Source organism: Lissotriton helveticus, chromosome 6 (genome assembly GCF_964261635.1).
Source record: "Lissotriton helveticus chromosome 6, aLisHel1.1, whole genome shotgun sequence".
Lineage (NCBI taxonomy): Eukaryota > Metazoa > Chordata > Amphibia > Caudata > Salamandridae > Lissotriton > Lissotriton helveticus.
The window spans coordinates 1635191217-1635219081 of record NC_136067.1 but is presented as its reverse complement, the minus strand read 5'-3'; the positions used below and the strand labels follow the sequence as shown (position 1 = coordinate 1635219081).

General features: G+C 44.9%; 1 protein-coding gene across 2 annotated transcripts in view; it reads right to left on the bottom strand.

The window, feature by feature from the left end:
- Positions 1–206: 206 nt before the first annotated feature.
- FAM161A (FAM161 centrosomal protein A) overlaps positions 207–27865 on the bottom strand; it is a 121748-nt gene continuing 94089 nt past the window's right edge. For both annotated transcript variants that reach the window (XM_078649472.1, XM_078649473.1), the window contains 2 exons: positions 21257–21411; positions 207–3857 (listed from right to left, as the gene is read on the bottom strand). In XM_078649472.1, coding sequence (XP_078505598.1) covers positions 3722–3857; positions 21257–21411 — 291 coding nt within the window. In that variant the 3' untranslated portion in view covers positions 207–3721. The remainder of the gene's footprint in view (positions 3858–21256; positions 21412–27865) is intronic.

Genomic DNA, 27865 nt, shown 5'->3' with positions numbered 1-27865 from the left:
TTCACTGCAGAAGGTCGATCTCATATGATACTTGATAGAGGTAAGATAAGTAACCAAACTTTGTAGTAAAAATGCATGTATTCCATATTTCTCAATTTTCCGGATGTGCACCCATACAGAACTTTCCCACTACATTGATAGCATTCATTGGTAGCGAATGTCAACCTTTGCAACTATCGAGTATAGAAAAACAAACAGTAAAAACATTGTGTCTGGGGTATTATTTATTGAAGAAATTCCAGAAGGTTTTAAATAATCTTGTACAATTTTAAAACCGCTCCGATCTTCAAAATAGAGGAATCAACGCATTATGAAAGATATGCCTTTAAAAAAATTGATTATGCCATGTTGGAAAATGTAACAGAGGAACAGTAAAACAAAATGTGGAGAAATGAGAACACTTGTTGATAATTATGCTTTTGTTTTTTGAAAATAAATATGTAAAGAACGTGGATTTCTGTGTTGCCTTCAACTTACAAGTATACAATGGACAAGCAGGACCCTGAAATATCTCCCCAGAGATCTACTAAGTGCATGGATTCTGAATGTGTATGGGTTTGGGCGAGGTTGCTGACACTTTCTTTAGTTACAAGACCTATGGTTACAGTTCATTCCTGCTTCCCTTTCAACTCATCAACTTTGTACTGAGGGTTTCCACTGAATTGAAACAGGTATTAACTCCCTAATAAACTTGAGTTATTAGATGACTGTATGCTACTTAGACAAACCTGCCTCCATGTTGCTGTTGCATGTCGACTGTTCTTCCGACATGGCTAAATAGTTCTCTTAGTTTTTGAGTGCTTGAATCTTTTTAGACCTACCAAATTGGTGCACATTGCAAGAGATTATACATGCATAATTTGCAAGAGGCCCTTTCATGAAGGGGCAGCGGGGGCATTCTTTTAATGCTGAGTGGTTTCTTCAATTAATCTTGAGTGGTGCATGCATAGCTAACAGGTAGGCTTGGCATAAAGGGGCTGTGATATACAGCTTCATTTATAAAAACAAGTAAGTGCCAGAACCCAAAGGTGGTGTAAGGAAGTAGCTGGCAGAACCGCCCTCTGAGACAATCAGTTCCACCCTTATTATTTGTAATGCAGGGCCGTGCATTACAGGTCACGGTTCAATACCACTACCTACTCTACAACTACATCGAAAAAGTAAGAAAAATAAGTAACTACATTGATCTCAACTAAATGAAAAACATCCACTACCTAAATTACCCTGAAATAATGTTAAATGCTGTTCAATATACCTTATTTGATATAGTGGCATCCTCCATAATTGTATTTGCAGTGTGTTGCCGCTAAAGTAATGGCACCTCAATCTATGGGATCCGCGGTACCAAAGTTTTTCTTTTCAAGCTCCCATGTCAGACCTATCACTATGCACATTACTCCATTGATCTGCAAGTAGATTTGCACAGCTCTATAGAAATAACAATACTACATCACATTGTGTCATTTTTTTCAAATGAGATGCGTTCCGCATGTATGCATTGATTCTGAATTTTTATATGTCGGATGTTGGTGGCTTGTCCAGTGTTGTTCCTTTGCGATCCAGTATTTATAAAGAAAACAAACTAGAAGAACCAGAATTCAGTTAGAAAAAACATGACTGTATAGGCAAAAAATGTTGCCATAGCTCAACTTGCGTACTCCTGTTTGTTATGGCTGGGGGTTCTAAATCTCATCCCACCCGTGTCTGGCCAGAAGCTCTCCTACGTTGCTGGATTGTTCAGCAGAAGTGTCGCACGACATACAGCAAAGGCCTGGACCACGCTGGCTCAAGTGAGCCAACACAAGTTGAGCCGGTTGCTCTCCTTGCCTGAGAGTGTGGCAGCACCTGCTAAAGGTCTTGAATGACACTGGGTGCATTGCCTCTTAGCAATAGTGGTGCCATTTTTTAAAAACAAATATGTGCATGCCTCTCACACTTAGCAATACTGCAGCAATAGCAGCGGTTACTTTCTTGGAAATGTAAAACTGTCTGATCTCTGCATAGCCAGTGCACTCATGAATATAGAAACCTCAATTAAGTCCTGGTGCTCTAAAATGAGTACAGGTACTGAACTCTGGCAAACGCCAAATCAAAGTAAGCTGTGTTTCCAAGGCACTGGTGTCCTTTCTTTAGTCAGCTGACCTGAGTGGCAAGCAGCCACACATAAACAGGTCTCATTTATAAAGATATGGCATCCAATAAATAACTTTGATTACTCCCAAAGTTTTCTGTTCATGAAAACTCACATTAGGAGAATAGAAAAACACAATCTTCAACCTTTAAGGTATTCCTAATGGTTCCTCTTCGCTTAAGTTACTAATTTTGGGAAGAATCATTTCACTGACAGGTAAATATTAATGAGATGTTACATCTTGAATCATTCACTATTTGTTAATTCTATTAGTGCACCATTTTGAATTCTTCGGTAATGTGCACTGCTTAAGCCATCCAGTTAGTGACTTGTTCTCATGCAAACTTATCGCCATGTTCTATGAAATGTATGGGGTTTCAACTCCTTCACACCACACCCCACTCGCAAAGCAAACGAGTATAGCTTAGCAATCGCGTTTTTGATTTTAGACTTACATTTCTCTCCTAAGTGAAATATAATACTGACCAGACAACTTTACACACGTAGCTGACTGTGTGGATGAATGCACTGCGATCTTTTGAAGTCTTGCAATTAAGTGTAATGTCAGATAGTGATCTAATTGTAAACCAGCTCTTGTTCCACAGAAGCAACAAGAGTAGAGACACTTCTAACCAAAGATAAACCCCCATAGATAAGGCAATCAAGATAGCATGGAGAGTGGTGCAATGCTTCGGGGTATAATGTTCTAAAGAATGAGCATAATAAAATAACCTTACCTTCAATCTCAACACTAGTTCCAAAGAGAGAGACATTTTTATGAAGTCTAATGCAAAATATTGGGCTGTCAGAGGATTTCCTTGGTTCATTTCCTTTCGTAATTCACAAAGTGGGTTGACGAGCAGCGTATGGAACCTCAAAACAAGGAAGCTTCCATTGAGCTAGACGTGTGGATGAGGTAGACAAACAAGGCAATCGGGGTAGCTCGGAGGAGGTAGATATTTCTTACTGGATGGTTATTGGCTATCAATTTAGCAGAAAACTGAATGTCCAGCTAAGATGATAGCTACACATGCAAACGCAATTTCAGCCTGATTATGGTAACAAATAAGTTTCCTAACCCAGAAAAATGTAAGCAGGGTGCCATCAAGAAAGTTGGGAGTGAACAACTTGATCAGAAACACAGCGCCTAAGTGGAAATACCCTGCCTAAAACAAATGCTCCGAGCTCTAATTCCGGTGCCTTCGACTGTAGGCTCCTATGTGCTCTTGGGAACTACTAGATGTTTAGGAAGGCTGGACAGATTAAATGAATGAAAAAATGCACATGTGCAAATCATGTCTTTGATTTGTGCATTCCAATCAGATCAACCTCAAAGTGATTTACTATAGATAAGAAAATATTAATTTTAGTTTACACTAAGTGAATCATATTTAAAAAATATATACAAAGTAAAAACTGGCTAGGGTATCTTTTCTGAACCATTGCACTCAGTCATAAAAAGTAAAATTATGATGTAATGGTCGAGGAACAGCTGCAGTGTTGCTCCCAGGATCTTCAAACCACCCACTTCCTGATCTCAGCATACCGCTCCCTGCTTAGATCAGTTCTTTGAAAGTATCTCTGTGGCTCTCAATCAGCTTCCTCCTCGCTACATGTGTCATCTGACGTATAGTTGTCGTCTTCATATTCAGGATGCTTTCTTTCAAAGTGACCCTGAATTATTTCCTCATCAAAAGAGTCCTCATGTTCCCTTTCTGCTTGAAGACTGCAAAAAGTAAAACAGATACTGGGTGAGAAGCAAAGAAAATGTAACAAGTGCTAAATGGATAATGATTAGTGCATGAAATAAACAAAGGAATTTGTCATGAGCATCAGTATCAGAAGTATCAAGAAATGAAGAGTTTCTGGGAACATCGCAAACATAGACATAACTTTTCAGAAATTGATGTGTTTTAGGTTCCTTTTACTACACATGATTTCACACTCACTACTTATGTGGCAGCGATAGAATTCCAACCTAACCACACTGAGTTCATCTGAGAAACAGAGCCCATATTATTACACGAATATTGTTGGCAATACAATCCTAGGTAGAAAAGGTAAGCATTGCCTTCTCCGGAAAGGAAAGCACCCATTTCCAGACGAGTCAGCATTATTGGCCCAATTGTAATGAGGGCTTAGCAGTAAAGTGGGGATAGATGTTTGGTTTCTTAGTCATTTTGATAAATCTCTCAGGGGTCCAATTGTGGGGAAAAAAGGGACGTTTGTTTGGCACATCAATCAAATAGCCTACAAAGAAGGTAATTGCTGGCACTTGACACTCGCACATTTCTTGCTGCAGTACTTTTCAAATGGAACACAAATAAAAATAATTCTAGAATACCACACATCTCTCTACCTTATGAACACAGCAACATAAAGTACCAAGACACACCATTGGACACAAAAAGAGAGACAATATTTCTCCTAATACAATTACAATAGGATATCTTGAACAGTAAACAAAGATCGTACTCATTCTAAACAGAAAGAAAAAAATAGAAACACGCGCAGCCTAAATTTAAAAAACACACATCAAATGATGTATTCTTTCATCTATTTTGGTGGACAAGAAGCCTATTTAAGTCTGCCATAACACTTAGGCGACTCACATCAAGGTTATAAGCACTCCTTCCATCGATCCTTCTTGGTTAGCATCCAACATCTCCCAGGCTCTGACTACCTTACATTTGTGCCAGACATTCCTTTCAGACAACTCTTGTGTACCTCCCTACCTTCACAACCTTCAACAAACTGGAAAAACTTGCGAATCCTTTATGGGCGTCCTTTCCAGATTAACTCTGACCACATCTCCCACCTAAAAATCCTGTCCACCTCTGGAAGGTTCCTCACTCATTCTTTTGTCTAATTTTACTCTTACAGCCTAAAATTCATTTAGATCAGTTCCAGTTTTTCTACTATGCATCGCCTGAAACCGAGAACTCGCACCCTTTTCATGAACTGTAGTGTAGTATGCCCCAGTTCTTCTATGATCCTACACTGATCTATGCACAAAGCAGGCTGTAAACCCTATTTCAGCGCTCTGTTCCATCTTTGTACCATGCCATTACTTTGGGGGAAATACACTGACGTGCTTACATTACTTATGCTGTGGTGTTTGAAATCATTTTCCATTTAACTGGAAACCAATTGGAATCTGTCGTCCTTAACTAATGCTCTTGGAAGACCTTCTTTCATGAATAGCTCATTTAGGAACGTAATCAGTTCAGTTGTGCTGACATGTGATACAGACCGTGCCATTTTAAAAATTGATCCACTACAACTCGTGCATGCTTAGGTGAGGCACTCCCTACCTAAAAGAGACAACAAATATGCAAAGATATCTTCCATCGACGCTGCGGCACTTCCACCCCCATGCTTGGGTATTTAACTGTCTTCTGAAATTCGGTGCATGAGGCTCAAGTTACACGGAAATGCACCTTCCACATAATGCATATATCCACCCTAGCCACCAAAAGTCCATTTGTGACCCTTCCGATTGTACTGCTCATAGCTGGGTGACCTTCAGAGGCCATGGTAAGAATTCTCTTCACAAAACCTTGGGTACTACTACTAATTCACTTCGGTACAGTACCTTATCCATGACAACCCATCACTCAAACTAAGGTAAGCCAGGTCTATAAGGCAATCAGGCAGTGCCTGCAGGCTGGTCTAACAAGTCAGCGTGTGGGCTGTTTTTTCTGGTAGTTTTTGGTCTTGTTTATAGTCTGTTGGGACGGTTTTACTGTTGATTAAAACAAACGTATACAGCGTGTCTTTACAAGTCCACACCTGCCCCAATTTGCAAACATGGGCTCATTTATTAGGTATCTAATTCACTAATTGTGCCCACTTTCATTTTGGTGGCTGGGCCTATTTTCTGTCCTATTCCGACCCTGCCTTAAACCATGAATAGTTGACATTTACAAATACAGATTAATGTTTGTCTGGCCAACCGATTCATCTACCTTGCAAAACTACTCATCATCCTTTAGATCCTAAATTCCATAATTCCTTAGTATGCTACCACCTGATGCATATGACACTGATGTAATAATCCCTAATCTTCAATTATCTCTCCTGCTTTATCTTTAGGTACCATCATCTGAGAGAGATGATAGGCCAACATGTTGTAGACTCACAGAACATATTCCACCTTGAAACGGAATTCCGAAAAGAAGATATTGCCACTTGCCAATTTGTGGAGTTGCCTTTCTACATCCCTAGTGTTGAACAAATCCACCAACACCAAAGGATGGCGATTGTTGTGTACTGTGATTGGAGCCACACCCCCAGACATACTATGTGAAGTAATTCACTCACACAAGCATGCCAGTGCTTCTTTTTCAGTTGTAGATACCTTACCTATGCCTTTATCAAAGAATTGCTACAGTCTACAATTTACCTTCTCTTTCCTGCAGCAGAAATGCCCCAATTCCCACATTACTCGAATCCGTTATAAGCACAAGATTCCCCTTAGTATCGAATAGTACCAAAGCTGGAGCTTCTGTTATTTCCCCTTGTATTTATACCAGTTCGCCTTCATCATCTTTATCGCACACGAAATTGACATTTTTCTTCCGAAAATGTCATATATACATTCTCATTCGAAGACTCTGGATCAAAATTATCATTTGTCAGTTCTACGGAAAGCCTGTTGAATAAATCACCATTCCCGAAGCAATTCTTTTCCTCCAGCACTACCAAGACAGCCGGGGTGGCGATTCTGGTGGCTCGACACTTTAGGGGAGAACACATTCACAAATTCGCAGAAATGAAAGGACGGTTGTTGGTGCATAGGTTTCGGGTGGGTGGACTTACTCTCACGATAGGTTCCCTTTATAGTCCCAATGATAAACAAGAGCGGTTCTTGCAGTCTGCGGTGGAAGAGATCTCTGCCTCGCCGGATAGGCATATTATCCTCGGGGGCGACCTTAACATGGTCTTTGAGTCGGCTATGGATAGATCAGCGCAGCGTTCCCCGCAAGTCGGGGAAATTTCAGCTGGTTGTAAGGCTGAGCTTACGGAGATGGGTCTCCTGGACCTCTGGCGTCACATGCATCCTGTGGACAGGGACTATTCGTACTATTCCCATGCGCATAAGACCTACGCGAGGCTTGATCACCTTCTGGTCACTTTGCCGGTGCAAGCTCTGGCGTCCGGCGTGACTATGGGGGTAATTTCCTTGTCGGATCACGCCCCGGTCGAGGCCTCTTTTTGCTTGCCACCCTCTACCTCCCCGGCGAGGACTTGGCGCCTCCGAGATACCTTGCTACATAGGAAAGCGGTCACGGACCGTATTGGACAGGTACTCTGTGAATATTTAGCTAACAATGATAATGCGGATACCACCCGGGCCACACAATGGGCTGCCTTGAAGGCTGTCCTCAGGGGGGAGTTCCTGTCGATCTCAGCGGCCGAAAACAAGGAGCGCAGGATAAAGAGGGGGGAGCTTACTGACAGAGTCCGGGAGCTGGAGTTGATCCACCGTAGGACCGGGGCGCCGAGGATTTGGCGGCAGCTTAAAGAAGCAAGGAAGCTCCTTGCCGCCCTAGATGTAGACCGAGCGGAATATGCGGCCCTCCGACTGCGCCATGCCTTTTATACTGGAGGGGATCGATGTGGCAAACTTCTAGCTAACAGACTCCGGGCTGCTAGGCAGAGCCAGTTGGTGAAGGAGCTCTCAGATTCCACGGGCGCTGCAGTAGTGGATGATGCCTGCATTTCGGCCGAGTTTCGAGGGTTCTACGGAAACCTCTACGCCGGTGACCCGTCGGATGTGCCGGCTATGACCTCCTATCTAGACTCGATCACTCTGCCCTCCTTGGAGCCTCTGCAGGCGGACCATCTGAACAGGGATATTAGCATAGAGGAAGTGGTGACGGCTATTGCCAGACTGAAGCACGGCAAAGCGCCAGGCCCGGATGGATATTCTGCCCTCTTCTATAAGACATTCTGCGGGTCGTTGGCACCGGTTCTCACCCGCCTTTTCAACTCTTTCGCGGAACCTGGAGCCATCCCGCCTGAACTTCTGAGGGCCTCTGTTACGGTCATCCCCAAACCGGGGAAAGATCCTAAATGCTGTGGGTCATACAGACCGATATCCCTCCTGAACGTTGACCTGAAACTTTATACTGGGATTCTGGCCAGTCGACTAGCACTTCACTTGCCCGGCCTTATTGACCCGGATCAGGCGGGTTTTGTCCCGGGGCGGCAGACGGTAGATAATACAAAACGGGTGGTTCATCTGCTGGAAAAGGCTTCCAGGATTCCGGGTGAGAGGATGATGCTTGCGGTTGACGCAGAGAAGGCGTTTGACCGCGTGCATTGGCCTTTCTTGGAGCAGGTACTGGTGAAAGCGGGTATTGGGGAACGGTTTCGCACCATGATCCTCAACTGCTACAAGGATCCATCGGCGGTAGTCCGAGTTAACGGCCATACCTCTGCTGCCTTCCCCATGGAGAGGGGCACCAGGCAGGGTTGTCCACTCTCGCCTTTGCTCTTTGCACTTTGCACTATACATGGAGCCGTTCGCTCAAAGAGTGCGGACACGACCAGAAGTGGAGGGAATACGGATGGGCGGCTTTACCCATACAATCAGTCTCTATGCTGATGATGTCATCTTCACATTGGCTACGCCCCGGATGGCACTCCCGGCCTGCATGGATGAACTGGCGGCGTTCAGCACGGTCTCGGGTTTTAAGATGAATATGGGGAAATCGGTAGCTATGGATATTTCCCTGGCGCCTGACACCAGGGCATATTTGCAGAACAGATTCCCGTTACTTTGGTCCTCAGAGGCGGTCCCTTATTTGGGGATTCAGATAGCCCCTACGCTGCCAGCCATGGTCGCGGCTAATTACTCAGCTTTGGGAGCCAAGATCAGGAACGAGCTAGGCCGATGGAATCGTGGCATCCTCTCCTGGCTGGGTAGGATTGCTGCCGTCAAGATGACGATCTTGCCGCAAGTGCTCTACTTATTTAGGGCTTTGCCGCTTCAGCCACCGAAGGGATGGATACAGCAGTTACAGTCGGATGTGGCCCGTTTTATTTGGCAGGGGAAAAAGCCTAGGTTGCGCAGGGCCCTCTCCCTTTTGTCTCCTGACGCTGGAGGTCTAGGCATTCCCGACTTTCGTAAATACTTTCAGGCGACGCAATTAAGATACTTGGTCGAATGGTGCAGGTGGGAGTCGGATAAGCATTGGCTTTTCCAGGACCAGGCGGTGGCGGGGCGGCCTCTGCAGGAGATACCGTTCCTGCACCGTGCCCACCGGCCTAAGAATCTCTACGCTTCTTTTATTACGAGGGTGCCATTGCGGGTCTGGGACATGACTTCCCTTAAGTATGATCTCACCACATTCCCTTCGCCGCTCTCGCCGCTGGTGGATAATCCTGCCTTCACTCCCGGAATGGAGAAAGGAGCCTTTGCACATTGGCGGCAGGCAGGGTGCAGAGCATTGTGTCACCTGTACGGTCTGGAGGGGGTCATCCTCCTGATTTAGCAGAGCGGGTAGGTCTTGAACTTATGACCTATGCGGATGACTCACAGATTATTTTTTCCCTCACCAACTCAGAGTCTTCATCCCCTTCAGCCCTGAAACTTGGTCTTCAGGAGGTCTTCAGCTGGATGTCAACAAACCAGCTGAAGCTCAACGGGGAGAAGACGGAGATTCTTCTCCTGGGAAAAAATCGTGATCTGTGGCAGGAGAGGCACTGGCCACCATCTCTGGGTGCTTTCCCCAGTCCAGCTACCCAGGTTAGAAACTTAGGGGTGTGCATCGATGATTCTTTATCGATGAAACAACAGGCTAATAAAGTGGCTGGCATTTGTTTCACGATTATTAAATGGCTGCGGAAGATTATCTGGATGCTGCCTGTGGATACCCAGAAGACCGTAGTCAATGCGCTAATAACATCTAGGCTTGACTACGGTAACATTCTATACCTGGGCTCCAACCTAGCTGTAACCAGGCGGTTACAGCTGGTCCAGAACTCCGCAGCCAGGCTGTTGTGTAAGATTCCTAGGACAGCAAGGATCTCGAGCCACCTTAAAGACCTACACTGGTTGAAAGTTGAGAACCGGGTCCGGTTTAAGGCCTTGACCTACATGTTTAAGATCAGAGCGGGAACCGCACCACGGTATTTGCAGAAACTGGTTAGGCCCCATGTACCTGTACGGAATCTTCGCTCTTTAAATGGAGCAACTTTCACGGTACCCAGATTCAAACTGGCCCGAATGGGAGGTAAATCCTTTTCCCATCTGGGTCCAGTTCTTTGGAACTCCCTTCCTTTAGCTCTGCGCAAAGAGGAGAACTTCGCCAGTCTTAAGAAACAACTTAAAACCTGGCTGTTTAATAAATAACTGTGTTTAATAAATAACTGTGTAAATAAATAGCGAACATTGTGTTGCCAGCAGTTGCTTTCTGTGTCTTGTTCTCTTAGCCATGGCGCCGGGAAACCCTTTGTGGGTATCTGTGCGCATTACAAATGCAAAAAATAAATAAAATAAATAAATAAAATCCCGTTCACACAGTTTCGGACGGAATTCTCACTCCCCGAAACTGAGAGACACCGGTATATGCAAGTCCGACATTGGGCTCTCCAGCCGCAGATAAGGGACGTGGCGGACAGGATGCTTTCACCGTGCGAGAGATGGCTGTTGTCCCGTACGTCGGACACGAAACTGATCTCGGATTTATATAAGTTCTTACAACTACCCTCAACACACTTTCATAACCCCGGGAGAGCTAGATGGGAGCGGGAACTTGGGAGGACATTGAGCCCCAAGGAATGGGACCACATATCTTATAGGGCGCGCCACTCTGCATATCACATGGGCCTCACTGATACCTTCACTAAAGTGTCCACCTACTGGTACTACACACCTGAGCGGGTCCATGAGTTCGACCATAGCAAGACTGACACATGCTGGCGGGGGTGCGGACACCGGGGAACACTCACGCACATTCTATGGGACTGCCCCCTCTTAGCTAGTTACTGGAAGGAAGTGCTGGATGAAATTGATTCTCATTTTGGTATAGAGCTCCCGCGCTTCCCGGCGTATACCTTGCTAGGACTCCCAAATGATTTAATGTATCCCCTCAGGTCCAGAAGGGGTAGGCAGATCGCCATTGCCCTCGGCTCTGCAGTTCAGAACATTTTGATATACTGGCGCACAGACACAACGCCTACAGTTACGGGCTGGCTCCACAGACTGTGGCACGTGTTGGGTATGGAGAAACTGTCTTTGGTAGTGGCTGGGGATGTAACGCAATTTAATGAACTGTGGCAACCATTTCATTCTATGCTGCTCACGGAGTTCAGAGAACTCACCTGTCCGAGGTACCTTCGCCTGCTGCGGCTTACGAGCCCGCTGGCATCAGATCAGTGAGCGGGGTGGGACTCTTCTCCCCAATTGCCTAGAGCCCTGGGAAATAGGTAGCATGTTGGTAGCGCACTGGACAGTGGGTGGGGGGGGGGGGGAGTTGGGTGGGGTGAGGGGGCGTTGGGGTGGGAGGGGGGCATTTGAACTTAAATGTTGTGTCATGCCAGACTACTGCACGTTCTCATCTGCTGATCCTATGATGCTGTATGCCTGTTTTGGTGTGTCACGTTGAATAAAATACTTTAAACATGAATAAATCACCAGCTACATTAAATGTTGAAACTTATGTCAACTACTTTTTATAGATTATTGAAGTATCTTGTTTCTTTGCTTCACAGACATACTGTATTAATTACATTATTGTAATCAAGCAGCAAATAGGCTTCTGCCCTTGACATGTTATTGGCCATCTTAATAAATACTAGAAGCATTGAACACAGGCATGTTCCGTGAGACACTTTGGATTAAATCATATCTCTAACTAAATCTAGGGATTAATTAAAATACCCTGGAGTTGGTATACTACTTATTCACCAAATCCTCAGAATATTTTTCTTCTGGAAATACTCTCCTCATATTAAGGCAACATCAGCTGCACTGAAAAAGTGACTTGCCATTTTGTGTTCACTGCAGCTCATTGAGAGCTTGCCAGGCCATCCAACAAGTTGGTCTAACAGCAGACTCCCATCTCTGCTGGCTCAGTTGAGGCCAGCCCCTATAGTTTGAGTTTCTTACAGTTCCACTGAGACTGTTTGCTGTATATCCTATTGCCAACAATGCAGCAGTAGTTTCAGCAAAAATGCACTGACATTTTCACTCAGCACCAGGGGCATTTTTGTTATTTTCATGCCGTGGATTGCCACAACTCACATGACTGTCCCATGCAGACAAAAACATTGTAAGCCCTGCCCTGGTGAGGGGTGGGGCTTCTGATGTCAGAGTCGACAGAACTGAGATTGCTGGCCAATGGACTAATGATGTTTGATAACAGAGCCACCTTAGGCTTTGCTGCCAGAACTAGTAACCCAACCCTGAAATTAGATTTTTGGGGGCTACCCTGCTGCAACACAAATAAAAATGTTTAACACACCTAAAATGTGTGGACAAACAAAAACCTTTTTAAAGAAATGTGCTTTTGAAATGCTCATAAAATGTAAAACGATGAACCCACATAAATGTAATGGAACCAACCGCCATAGTTTTGTCAAGCCAACAAGACTGAGACAGCTCTGAACTTTATCACATCACACGCCTCACCAATAATCTAATTAGAAATCAAATGACCTAAAGGTTGCAGTAACATCCTATAAATGTAAGCATCTCAGTTAAAGCTAAAGTAAATAACTTGTACCGAAAGAATGAACAACTTGTTCGGTGAAACCAAATGTAGGGTACCCACCTACAGCAGTCAAGCTGTACTTAGCACAACATTTGCTAAACTGGCTTAATGCTTGCTCTTATAGACAAGCCACTAAGCAACACAATTGGTGGCAAAGATGCCACCCTGAGCAAACACACACATTTTAAAGACATCCTTTAACAAAAACAGTCAAAGCCATTTATATTTTGCATGCTCATCAATTGCAAATCCTTAAAAAGGCACAAGTAAAACCTAATTGATGACTGAAGAACAGACTGAATTACCATTGCCAAACCCTGGTTGTTGTTTTAATACAACGTGTGAAGACTATAGCATTATATATTCACTCCCGTATCAAAGACCTGCACTTCTACAGCCTCCCCTGGCGAGAAACCCTGCTTTGGATTAACTACTGGATTCCATTCCTTCATGGGAACTCAGTGATTAACTCTAGCATTGGAGAACTTTAATCAATCAGTCAACTTTCCTAATGGGTACAGTCCAGCCTGAACTTCCAGGCCAGGTCCTCCCTGGACTGGAAACAAGCATCCTGGGACCGGTTTCAGGGTATCACCCCTCATCAGCCAAGCTAGCTTGACTCCAGTGGCATGGTGAGCGGGGGGAGGGGGAAATGTTTGACATTCTTCAGAATTCCGTCCATCAATTGTTCTTTTTGCATTTGTCACCCCAAGTGGGACAGGTATGCCTAGACGTGGGTCTCATGCTCACCATGACACTAAAGTCAAGCTAGCCTGTCTGATATGGGGTAATACCCCAAAACCGGTCCCACAATGCTAGTTTTCAGTCCAGGGAGAACCAGGCCTGCCAGTTCAGCTGGACTGTTCCCATAGGGAGCAGGATCAAGACTGATTTATATATGGCTGGGTTGAAATTGGAATGGCTTGGTGAGCAAAGAAAACATAGATTTAGGCCCAGATCTCTGTACTGGAGGAGAATGTTTGACATTGTTCAGCATTCCGTCTATCAATTGTTCTTTTTGCATTTGTCACCCCAGGTGGAACGTGTATGACTAGATGTGGGGTCGTCCTCACCATGACACTGGAGTCAAGCTAGCCTGGCTGATGAGGGGTGATACCCCGAAACCAGTCCCATGATGCTTGTTTCCAGTCCAGGGAGGAACTGGCCTGGCAGTTTGGACTGCATTGTTCCCATGGGGAGCAGAGTCAAGACTGATTTGCATATGGCTGTGTCTAAAGTAGAATGACCAGGTGAGCAAAAAAAACATGGTTGTAGGCCCAGATTTCTCTATCGGGGGTGTGTGTTTGGCATTGTCCATCAATTGTTCTTTTTGCATTTGTTACCCCGAGTGTGACAGGTATGCCCAGATGTGGGTCCCATGTGCACTATGCCACTGGAGTCAAGCTAGCCTGGTTGATGAGGGGTGAAACTCAAAACCAGTCCCAGGATGCTTATCTCCGGTCCAGGAAGAACCTGGCCTGGTAGTTCTGGCTGGACTGTTCCCGTGGGGAGCAGGGTCAAAATTGATTTGCATATCGCTGGGTCCAAACTGGAATGGAATATGAACAAAAAAATGATGTATTTAGCCCAGATCTCCGTACTGGGGGTTCATGTTTGACATTTTTCAGCATTCTGTCCATCAATTGTTCTTTTGGCACTTTTCATTATTAGGCCTGCCAGAAAGGTATTCTTGCTTCTGAGTCCTCTTTGCCACCAGATCCTTTGAGACGATTGCTGTGATTTGGTGGGGTCTCAAGGAGCAGGTTCTGTGGGTTGGGCAGCCGAGCCTGAACTTTACTCTAGACAGGGTTGGCAGCCAATACTATTTGATGAGGATGGAGGAAATATGGCCAAATTTCCTTCTGGAGAAAAGCAGTATGGCTGTAGAATTGGGTTGGCGGTAAAAGGGTAGAGTGAGAGAACGAGATACATCTGTGATAACAGAGCAGTCTAAGCACACTAAGATTAAGACGTGGGCTGCAGACTTTAGGTGGGTAGGTGACAGCAACAGCTTTTTTTGGAGGGCCAATAGTTAAAAGTTGGTTGAACTGATGACTTTACTGATATGCAGGATCATTGAAGTAGAGGAGTTGATAATGAAGTCAAGAGAGGTCACCGGAAATGTTGGGAAGTCAGCACCTTTCAAATCTTTTAGAATAGACGGATCAAACTATTTTTTTAGTTTCAGTTGTTTAATTTAGCTTTTATAGATTTGAGTTTTAGGAAGGTATCCAGGACTGGAGTTTGATGAGCATGGTCAACCAGGGAAAAGATACCGTGTTAGAATAATGCCTTTAAATAGAGGTGAGCAAACGCTACATACTCATAAATGGAGATACCCGTAATTTCACAAATCAAACTCATTGGCTCAAGGTATAAATGCAAATGTGTGGGGGCCAAAATGGAGCCTTGTTTACCCCTCAAGTTTTTGCAGAGGGATCTGAGGAGCTGCATCCATTCTTCACTTATTGTGTGTGGTTAGCAAGAAAAGAGGAAACCATCTCAGTGTGGATCCACAGAACATGTGGTGTTCAAGTACAGAGACCAGTCGCACATGGTCAGTCGTGTTGAAAGCCTCCGAAAACGAAGAACTTACGATGCAAGAGACTCCACAGTTGAGAAAACACTGGACATCATCAAGAATTTTAGAGTGGCCACCTCAATAATGCAGCCAGAGCGGAATCCACAATGATGGTTTGTGAGAAGCTGTAGAGAGTCATTGTACTGATTTGTCAATGTCATAATTTTCAATGGGATGGCGTGCACCTCACAAGAGCCAGGGAAGTTTATCAACACTTACTCTTGAAAATATTTAGTCTACATACTAACTACATATCCATGAGTAAATTCATACATATGGAGCAGTGCAGCTAAATGAATGAGTGTAAAGTCTAAGTTAAGACCACACATGAGAGCAGATGTAGGATTGAAAACGAATTAGAGAGAAGATACTAAAAACTTAAAACCGAAAGTTAATGCTAACTAGAAGTCTTGCATTACAAATTATCAAAAATAGTAAAATGAATTATCCAAAACCTATTGTTGGAGAAGGGAAGCAAATCTGTTTACATTATTATTATTGATCATTCGTATCATGAGGAAAATGCAATCCAATTATAAATATGTTCTGTAAGATCTGTTTCACTATCAAACGATCATGGTGATTTAACTTCACATGACTTTTAAGTGACACGATCAGCTGTAAAATTACGACTTTGCTTAAACCCACACCAATGTGAAAATAACACATTTTATCAGAGCATAGGAGTTGATGAATGGGTTATACAATTCATTTATTTTCAGTTAACTTGCCATTGCTTAAACATGAAGAATACAAATCATCCCACAATCAGTGCCTCTGATTTAAAGGGTCTCTATTTTGGCCAAATATCAACTTCTGATGGATGAAAGCAAAGTTGAAACAAGCACTGGCAAAGCCTAAAGTCTCGACTTAACAAGGTTGTGCAATGGGTATTTATTTTGTTAATGCAATTCTGTCACAAAAATAAAGGAAAAAACTCTACCACCTACACATAGCCGCCATATGTTTACAATTAAAAAAACGTAATTTTAAAAAACATTAACTGATGTGGCTATTTCACTAGTTATATTTTTTTAACTAAAAAGCCTTTCAGTTGTGCCATGTATTCTATTTTTATTATAGCTTGTGAAGGAGACAAGATTGATTTACGACCTAACCAAATGCAAAATATTGCAGTCAGCTACGTCACACTTTGTAACAGCTACTATAAATAAACAAATGGCGGCAAATACAATAGGTCATGCTAGTAAGACATAATGACTATGCCAATGTTTTTTGTCATGATGTACAGTATTGCGTCTGTTGTGCAACATGGCTTAAAAAAACAAGCATTTACAATGCAATGGTCTCGGCATTATTAAAGGTAGAGCTATTGGCATTGCTCATGACTTTTTCTTCTTTTTTATTTTAAAACATTAATAAATGGTATTGTCATTTACAATGGCAATATGTGAGCATTAGAGAGTAGTAGAGAATATTTGCGGACACAGTGCCACACACACACACAGACAGAGCCGTGCACACACACACACAGAGCCGCGCACACACACACACAGAGCCGCGCACACACACACAGAGCCACACACACAGACAGACAGAGCCACGCACACACACACAGAGCCACACACACAGAGCCACACACACAGAGCCCAACACACAGCCCCCCCACACACACAGGCCCCCCACACTCAGAGATCCCCCCCCCACACACACAGATTCCCCCCCACATACACAGAGCCCCCCCCACACACAGAGCCCCACACACACACACAGCCTCCCCCACACACACAGAGCCCCCCACACACACACACAGAGCCCTCCCCACACACACACCTAGAGCCACACACACCCAGAGCCACACACACACACCCAGATCCCCACACACACACAGGAGAGCAAGCACAGCGAGGGGGCAGGGAAGCAAGCACAGAGAGGGTACAAGGGAGCAAGCACAGCCAGGGGGCAGGGAAGCAAGCACAGCCAGGGAAGCAAGCACAGCCAGGGGGCAGGGAAGCAAGCACAGCCAGGGGGCAGGGAAGCAAGCACAGCTCGGCTCCCCGTGAGAACCATGAAAGAGTACATATATCTGTACATTGGCCCAACGCAGCCAGAGTGTACCTTGCCTTGTTTATTGGTCTATAGCTGGCTTTAACTGCCTGCCGTGTGCATTGGCTTAAGGTGGGTTGCATCTGCCTTGCCTTGTGTATTGACCTGGGGAGGGGCAGCGCTACCTGCTGTTTGTGTCGGCCAGGCTGGGGCTCCAACTGCCTCGCTATGCGCATCGGCCTGGGTCAGGCTGCAGCTGCGTTAGCTTGTGTCTTCGTTGGCTCGGAAGCGGGCTGCGACTCCTGAGGAAGCCAGCCTCGTAGCAGCAGAAGCCACTGAGTACCATCCTGACAGTCCAAGGCAGCTACGCTCAGTGAAGACACGAGCTTTGCATGACGTCCATGGTGTGCATTGCTGAGGCAGCACATGAATACCACCGGCCACCATCGGCGGTCAGAAGCCTCTCCGAAAACACTGAGGTGAGTGCGAGGACTAAAGATTGTTTTTCTGTCCAATCAAGCGACGGGTAAGAACTAGAGTGCACAACGAACTGACTGCACATTTTATTTGTGGGAAACGTAATTTGCACCTGAGCCATATTCGTGCTCTACCAAAGCTGGCTGGGGACAATCTTAGACCGGGTGACCCAGGTGACAGAAACATGAAGAGGAGGGACAGGTTTTAGCCCCCACAGTTAGTTGAGATCAGGGGCATCACTCTGGATTTGTCATTGATTTGTGTAGTGTTAAGTACACCTGTGTCCTTAAAAGTACTTTTTTCCAAAAACAAAAAAGGTAGGCTGGGACTTAAAATTAATGTTGGTCAACAGTCGAGTTGAGATCTTGTGTCCCCACGCTACCTTCCTGGGTAGCCTGTAGGGTCAGGGGGGTGGGGGAGAGGGGGGCACGAGCACAGCGAGCAACAGGGGGCGGGCAGAAAAGCGAGCGCAACAAGGGTCAGGGGGTGTGGGGGGGCACGAGCACAGCGAGCAACAGGGGGCGGGGGTCAGAAAAGCGAGCGCAACGAGGGTCAGGTGGGTGGGGGGGCAGAAAAGCGAGCGCAACGAGGGTCAGGGATGGGGGCGCACGAGCACAACGAGGGTCAGGTGGGCCACGAGCACAACGAGGAACAGCGGGGTGGGGGGGAACACGAGCACAACGAGAAACAGGGGGGTGTGGAACACAAGCACAACGAGAAACGGGTGTGGGGGAACACAGGCACAACGAGAAACAGCGGGGTGGGGGAACACAGGCACAACGAGAAACAGAGGGGTGGGGGGGGACACAAGCACAACGAGGAACAGTTGAGAGGAGAGGACGCCCGTTCTGCATGTGTTTTGCGTGCAATCCATTGCCATTTTTGCATTTCCTCCTCTGACAGCGCGGGGTCCTTCATTTGCTGCGAGGGGAGGAAAAAAGCTGGATGCAGCACACGCCGTAGGTGGTTCTCGGGAATGATAGATTCATCCGCACACAGAGCACAGCTCGCCAAAGGATCTCTCCGACTCCGAGTCAGCCAGTCTGAAGCGCCGGCCACAGCGGACGGAAAGGCCAGCCATGAGAAGCGGGAGCCATGTCTGCGAAGGAGAGGCAGAAAGCAAAGATAACCAAGGACAGTGTCATGCTACTACCCTGCTTTTATTTTGTGAAGGTAAGTGGGGAGACGGGTCTCTGGAGATGCAACTGTCGGCAAATAAATATAGACGGTCTGGAAATAAGCAAATGGCTGCAATATCTGCCGCGAGCGCCGCGCGCGAGGCAAACGCGAGGCTGACAGAAAATTCACGAACTGTACAGCGAGTGATACCGATGGTGGTGCAAAGCCTCCCCACACACGCAGGCGGCCTTTGCATTTGCACACGTGTACGTGAGTGTCTACAGTGATGTCTGTGTCTTTCAGCGGAGAGTCGGCATCAGCTGGGCTGTGGTTTACGAGGCACACACGAGTAATCTGTAAACAAGGGCCAGACGCGGTCGGGCAGAAATGGCTGCCGCAAACCTCCGAAAGTTTTCCGATTCGGGCGTGTTTTTTTCCTGAGTGACGGATGAAGCCACAGGTAGAAAGAAGGCAAAAAACACGACCCCGAATCTGAAAAAGACGGGGCTTGAACCGAGTGACGCCCCTCTCCTCCAATGGCTGGCCAGCATTTACTAGGCCAGCCAATGGAGAAGAGGGGCGGGTTCAAGCCCCCTAACTAAAAAACATAAAATCTTCGGACTCCGCCCACTGCTACGCAGTGAGACGGTCCTCGACCTAAAAAATGAAATGGCCAATGCCTACTAAAGGACACCGGTTTTTTTTATTTATTGATCTGATATGGATCGGTAAATGATTAAAAATTATGCAAAACCGCTCTTAAAACATATAGAAGCAACAGGGTGAGTGGAGTAGAAGTAACATGAGCGAGAGAACACGTGAAAGGGGGGAGAAAAGCCTACAAGGGAGACAGCTAGAAAACACATGCACTCTTATAGAATGCTTAAACAAAATTACGAAAAGTAGTTCCCTGAAAGGGAACAGAGGAAGCATAGAAGGCAGCCAATCAAAGACAAGGTAAATAGGCTATTGTCCATGGGAGAGACAAACACAAGATGGACAGGCTAAAACAAGAAAAGCCATCCAACAGAAAGAAAGCAAATACGAGTGACAGAAAAGCCAACCAATGGTAAGCTATGGGTGGACTGCAAGCCCATGTATGTTCTTGATAAGTCCACAATATCACTTTCACAAGCAGACAGCTTGAGCTGTCTTGTGTGTGCGACCTAAAAAGGAAATGGGAAAATAAATTACTATCTTACTGGGTATCTGAAGTGCAGTCAAAATAATTAACCATTATTTAACCTTTTCGACGCTGATGACGGAACCACTCCGTCATCATCCGCGGTGGTCTGTTCTGATGACGGAGCGGTTCCGTCATGGCCCGCCCGACGCGCCTGCGCGGCGCTGATTTCGCGCCTGCGCGGCGCGTTCTATTGAGCGGGCGGGGCCATGACTGAACCGCTCCGTCATCAGCACAGCTCACCCGAGGCTGGTGACGGAGCGGTTCCGTCACCAGCGTGTGAGCGCCGCGTGGCCCCCCCACCCCCTTAGCGCTGCGGCGGAATAGCCGCCGCAGCGAAGGTGTTAAAAGATAGTATGAAAATATACATCATGTAAAAAAGCCCACTGCGAACCAGCTTGGTCACAGAAGAGAAAGGAACTATTTTTAGGCGGGTGTAAGCATATTGCACAGGCTTTGTCCAGTCACTGACAGTGAAGGGGGTCAATGGCTAAAGTGGGCTGACCCAATGCCACATGCTGTAAGCTGTGGTGGGCAGAAGCAAATAGTTAATGAAAATTTAACAGACCAATGGATGAAGCCCGCTGACCAAAAACCCTTCTATGTAAGAATTATTTATTTTAGAAAAATAACAGTCTTAGAGACAGCTAAAGTTGTTGAAAGTAGACAAGACTCAGGCTCCTGAAGGGAATTCTTTAGTGAATGTCTCCACTTCTCCACAACGGCAGTCTCTACTCAGCTGAGCATCACCAACATTCCAAGGCAAGCTCACAGGCAACTGTAGGAATGTTCTAAAGGGAAAATGGGGGACAGGGAGCATACTACTATAATAAAGCAGTATTACAATAGTAAATAACGATTTAACAGGCCAGTGGAAGCAGCCCATTGACCAAAAAACGTTCTATGTATGTATGATATATTTTAGAAAAACAACAGTCTCAGAGACAGCTAAAATTGGCTCAAAGGCCAGACCTAAAAATGAGTACTGCACGTTTGTGAATAAGAATAGAAATAAAAGCTAAAGTAGACCTTACTCTTTCAAGTCTCCAGTGGTGTTTTCTTGTTCCACGTCACTAAAATGCACGTGAGAGGGAGAGGTGTGTCCTTTCTTTAAAAATAGGTCTTCTTTCAAGCCTGCCTCCTTCAGAACATCAGAGAAATGCTTTTCTGCAGAAAGCCGGGCATTGCTCTGGTGACAAGGAGAACAATTAGAACCATGTTCATCGTTAGCCATTGTAAACATTCAGTGCAAATGTGAAATCAAGAGGAGTCTCGAACATTATGCATTTCTGTACATTTCTGAAAACTGTCAGGTGCAAAGACAAGAAATAAACATGAACGTTAAATGGCACAGAAGAAATAATTTGTCATTAAGCGTCGGTGTTTCTTTTGCAATTCAGTAATGTAGGTATTTGCGATTCCTAAATTGCGCAAATTAAGCAATCGCAATTTAGAAATCGCAAATACCTATGCATCAAAAATTCGCATATATTTTTGCGATTTCTAATTTTTCCTTATTTGCGATTCCCAATTTTGCGAATCGCAAATAAGGAATCCCTTAACATTGAGTCCTAAGGGCCTAGAGGCCCATAGGAATCAATGGGAAGGCATTCTCATTTTGCGATTCGCAATTAAGGAATCGCAAATTGAGAATGTAATTTCTAGGGTGCAGGGGGGGGTCCAAAGGGCATGTATGTGTGTAAAATGAAAGTGTCAAAAATGCACTTTTGTGCATTTTTGAAACTTTTCTTAAATTACCATGAAGGTTGACTTCATGCTAATTTAACACTTCCAATTTGCGAAATCGCATTTTTTTCCAATGATGCATTGCATTTAAGAAATTGCAAAATTGCGATTTCTAAAATGCAATCGCAATTTAAGAAATCGCAAAAAATTGCGATTTCTTAAATTGCGAAAAAAAATAAATGATGCATCTCAAAAATTGGATTTGCATTAGCAAGCGGCCTATTTTTGCGAATCGCACCGTTTGCGAATGCAAAAACCAATGATGCATGTGCCCATAAATCGTCAATGCGCGTACATGGTATTTATATCGCGCAAACCTAGCTGAAAGGCAGCGGAGCACCGTAAAGGGCCAAAGGTAAAGGCACAGATAAGTGTGATTGGAGGAGTAGCTGAGTTCTGAGAGCTGAAGTGGGCTGTTAATTGAGTTGTGATGATGTGATCTCTAGAGGTGTGGTAATAATGCCATCCGCTCTTCTGAAGAGTCTGCAATAGTTCCCTTGCTACTAATAAAGCCAAGAGTTACTGTTGTATTCACTGTTCAGGCGCTGCAGTGTGGATTATGAGAAGGTTTGTTAGATCTTAGTTTCTAGTAGACTGCTAAGGCCCACCAGGAGCAGCATCCTGCTGCTCAGCCCATATCTCCAAGTGACATTCCAATCCCCCACACACTCTTTACATTCTAGATGACCTCACACACTGGCTGAGCAGCAGGGACCTGGAACACTGGGGAGATGTATTAAGATACAACAGTTACCGCCTCGATCTAACATCAGATGATGAAAGCTGCTTCATAACAGACAATTGTTTTTCAGGCAGAAACACTGCCATTTATGAAACATGGATTTTACCAGAATTTCAATTCTAAATGTTAGACAGTCCACAGAACTGAAGTATCTAATTTCTATTTACCTAATTTCAACTAAGTGCTTCTGATCCATGCATTTTAACATTGTTATTCTCAGTCTTGGATTCAAAGTCAGAGGCGTAATTTAATGACCAGGCATTAAAATGGAGCTTGGAGTCACAACTAGCCAATATACTTGTTTAACGTTGTTTTACTTAAACTTCAAAAACTAGAGTTCAATAAACTTGAATGAGTTCCCCAAAAAGTGGTCAGATGAGTAAATTGAAAAAATCTTGACTGACTCCTTATATCTGTATTAGAACATTGGAATGTTGGGAGCTCCGTTTAAAACAATGGAGTGCTCCGGGCTTATAATGGCTGGTATAAGCCTGGAGCTCCAACATTCCAATGGTTCTTTGTTCACAGCTCTGGCTGTAAACAAAGGCTTCAGGGAGCCTGAGGGGATTCCAATCCCCTCACACTCCCATAAGGCTTTGTTTTTTTTGTTAGAACATTCTGCCCTCTAGTGGCAGAATGTTCTAATAGCCTTATAGCCCTTCGTAGCTGGGCTATACCGGCTATTAGAACATTGGACTGTTGGGAGCTCCATTGAAAACAATGGAGTGCTCCGGGTTTATAATGGCTGGTATAAGCCTGGAGCTCCAACATTCCAATGTTTCTTTGTTCACAGCTCTGGCTGTGAACAAAGGATTCAGGGAGCCTGAGGGGATTCCAATCCCCTCACGCTCCCATAAGGCTTTGTTCTTTTTTTTGTTAGAACATTCTGCCCTCTAGTCAGAATGTTCTAATAGCCTTATAGCCCTTCGTAGCTGGGCTATACTGGCTATTAAAGTCCCTATTCCTTTAACGCTGGAGAGGCCCTTTAATAGCCGGTATAGCCCTCTACGGCAGGCTATAAGGCTATAATAAAGTCCCTCTCCCTTGTTAAAGGCCCCCGCCTTCGGCTCAGGCCTTTAATGCTGGAGAGGGCCTTTATTAACTGGTATAGCCTCTACGGCGGGCTATAAGGCTATAATATTGTTTAAATAATGAAAACAAACTACAAATGAAGCAGCAGAAACACCTTCAGCTAAAGCATTGCCTGGAGTTATTTTACTAAATCAGCTTTTAGAGGAGGAAATTTAGCACACAACATTAGTTGGAAGAGGGCAGTTGCATGGCCATGCTTGAGGGAGGGCAGAGAGGAGGTGAGTGCAGGAATAGGGTTAAGCTAAAACATGCAGAAAGGCAGCGGGAAAAGGAGTCCAGGATCAAAGTGACCGCAGCAGAGGACGAGGTGGTACTAATAGCTAGAGAGGAAAGATAAAGCCTGGTGCACACTAGGATCATTCATCTGTAACTTGGCAGGAGGAGCTTGTTTGGGCAGGAAGATGCCCTCTATTTATTTGCGAGCATACATCTCGATCCTGAACGACACACAAAGTATGTGTCTAGAGCTATGACCTTTTTAGTCATTACTGTACACAACAATCATGTATGTACACCAAGGACCACAGTAGTTAAATATTGGCAGCCTGCAGCGAGGCTCCGTGGTTGTGGGAATGCCCCAAGAGAACCCTCCATACATGGGCAAGGCTACCATCAGGATTGCTCTGGTTGCAACATTTTGATATATAGTGGCAGGGTAGGGCTTTTCCTTTTTCCAGCAGTACGTAAATGGACTTCTGTGTAAAGTGTCTGTTATGTTATGTTAACTAGGTATTTATAAAGCACACAGCTACTCAATAGAGTGTCCCGTCACTAAAAACCTTGTGACAGGGCGGACAGTGTGCTATCAAAAGCTAGAATCATGTACTATTGCTGAAATAACCAAGTTTTCAAAGATTTTCTTAAAGTGAGGTCTGTAAAGTTCTCTGCCACCAGGTTCTTTGCTGTACCCAGTGCTTATGGGTACTGCTTTTGTATTGCACTGCGTGTGCATAGCAGGATGAAACAGAAGCGTGTATCATGGATCACTTTGGGCACGGTGGGATCCATCTTGGATTTCTACTGTAAGTATGGTGCACAAACCGGAGGTTAGAGGTAGCCACCAGAAAAGTGATGTTTATTGCTCACAATTCTGTAGCTTGTGAATATAGGATGTGCGATGACTGAGGACAGTAATCTACTTTTAAGCTTTCAACTGCAGGGGTTGCCTTTTGCCATGTCCTGCTCTTTTGTATTCATTCATATGTCAGCCCCATCAGGTTGATAGGCAGTGTGAGAGTAAAGGCGAAAGAAGTTGCTTTAGAAGTGCAGTTTGTCTTTGAACATCACCTGGCTTTTTGTTTCCCTCGAGATGCTACTCCCAGAAGAATAACAAGTGTTAAAGTGTGAACGTTTCTCTCCCCTTTGTGCATGTGCTTTGTGTTTCTTTGGGTAAGACCCCTAGGTCCACTCCTCTATCCTTCTGGCTTTTGAAGACAAAGTCTGTAGCTTGATTGCATGGAACTGGATACGCAAGCCACCTTGAACCAGCCGCAAAACATTGTCAGAGAACACGCAAACACTATCTATGAACATTGAAAAAAGGCGACTAAACCCTCAAGTCAGTGCTCCTTGACTTCTCACTGGCTGATGCACAGATAGGTCATTTACAACCACCTACCAAGGCAGGTGAAGGAGCATCACCAGAAAAGTCTGCAGCTGTCTGCTGGAGGAGCGGAGGGTCTTCCTTGGATGTGGAGCCTGTATTGTTGCTTAGAGAGAGGTGCTGGAGATACCCCTGTAGGGAGCGACCACCCAGAAGAGAGGCCAGTAGTCGTTGCTTGGCAGAGGTGCTGCCCAAGGAAAGAATGACCAAGAAATCCAGGGAGACATCTATGGATGTTGTGCAAGACAGTGATGACCCCTTGTGCTCCTTCCCTTTTTATGTGCGCCGCCATCTGTACCCAACTGCATCTCAAGGTAAACCCGGCTGCCAGAGGACCTCTTGTAACAGGACAGCATGGCATGGAGTGAAACGTAGTTAACTAAATGGGACTGTAATCCATGGTTCCCATTTGGCTAGAGTGAGAAAGGTGCTTTTACAATGTGCTTCGTGACCTTTACCCCGTTTGTGATTATTGTGATCCAGGCATTATGAAACCGAGTGCAGTGACATCTATAGTACCCTCATTGGACTCCTGCCTCACTGCCTGAGTCTATCCCTACACCACTCCCTGAAGGAAAGCGTGTCAAGCAGTAGTTGCCCTTAAGGATACTACAAGATATTAAAAATGCAGAAAACAAGTAACATGTCCTTTCTACATAAATATAGGAGGGAAAGCAGAAAGATGCAAAATCATGCAATGGAAATTCACAGTGAGGCATAAAATACATTACACGGGGCCAGCAGTATAGGTTGGTCATAAGTAGGTCTAAATATATTATAAATCCACAAACACTACAAATACGCCGCTGTAAGAGAACCTGACTGGAGCAACAATGAACACTTCAACTGAGGTATTGCTTGTAAAGGTGGTTTGTTCTTGGCAGAGAGGATCGGAACTTCTTCGATCTACCTCTGACAGAAAATATTTGAGCTTGTGTTTGAACATGTTGATAACAGATTTTGTGAGGGACAGTGTTAAATTTGGCAACCCCAGAGAAGGCCTGTTTTAAGGTCTTGTGTTTCAGACTTTTAGGAACTTTAAGTGGAAACCTTTTTAGCTATACCTTCAGATACCTTGATTTTTTGTAACAGATTTTTTAGTGTGTCATGGTGGATTGTCTTGAATGTCATGTACATTAGTTCCTAGCAGGATCTTGCTTCGAACAGGAGCTAGAGGGCATCACGGATTACTGGGAAGACGTCGTCCTTGTGGCTGGTGCCGGTCACCAGGCACGCAGCTGCAAGTATTACTGCACTTTGGGGATGCAAGCCAGGATTTATAAAGGTCCACCAGGAGGGAATATAGTTAATATTCTTAAGATCCAGGGCTTTTAAAACCTTGTTTTAGATCCTGTTTTTCATTTTCCTATTCTCTTCAGGTGAAGTTGGACACCTTTGACAATGTTTAATGTGTTCGTCAAAGTGGAGCTTGTACCGAGGATGAATCCCATGGACTTGTCCTTATTGACCAGGGTCAGTAAAGGCAGCAGGAAGTAAAATACCACGTGCGCAATAATAATGGTCAAGCAAACTTGTTTCAGCATCCAAGCTCAACTCACCAGAAGACACATTTTTTACATTACCTTTTATATTCGTACACCCTCACTCATTATTTATGTTTTTAAATCCTATTTTATTGTTTTTACATATAAACTATGTCTAGAAGTATTTTATTGGATTTACAGATGAGTGCAGTTGCTTAGCAACTGTCTCCCAATTAAGGGCTGTTGTCGACAACAGGTGGCTTAGGCTAACAAGCTCACACCTTAGCTTGTTAGCCTCGGCCACCTGTTTAAATAGATTGAATTACAATAGCAATGTGCATGAATCACAGGCTTGCAAAAAAGAGAGACCTCTCACCCAGGGGACTGTATACAGCTTGGGTCCAGTCCTTGCCTAAATGCGATGACAAGAATACTTTCTGCTCCTGTATTCATGGGACCTTACGAAGGTGTTCGAGATTAGTAGATTTCTGAACAACTTCAATGTTCAAGTGCTCACATGACCCAACTGTCTCGCTAGACTCGTTTTCCTTTCCTCTAGTTGCTGTGGTCGCCTCATGTGGTTTACACTAGACTAACACCCCAAGATGGCTGTTGTGAAGGTCTGAACGCGGGAAACGCAGCGGTGCAACTTAAGCTGGCAACTGTTACAAGTCTCCACTTGTAAACACACAGGTCCAATCCTCAGTGGATTCTTTGATATAACTTGGTACAATTATTTCAGTTGCCCGATCCTTGCTTGTGTTGGGTGGCTGTACCTTCTCAGGGGTTTGTGCACTCCTCAGTCACAAAAACCAAACACTGAACCAATTTAGCACAAATTGATGATGAATTGTGTGTGCTGTGTGCGTGCCTCAATAGCGAGGCCAAGGAACACTGATCTAGTGGGTTGCTTTCTTCATCGCTCTTGGGAGGGAATGCTTGAAGTCCTCAGTCTTCAATGTAAAGAGGACAAGCA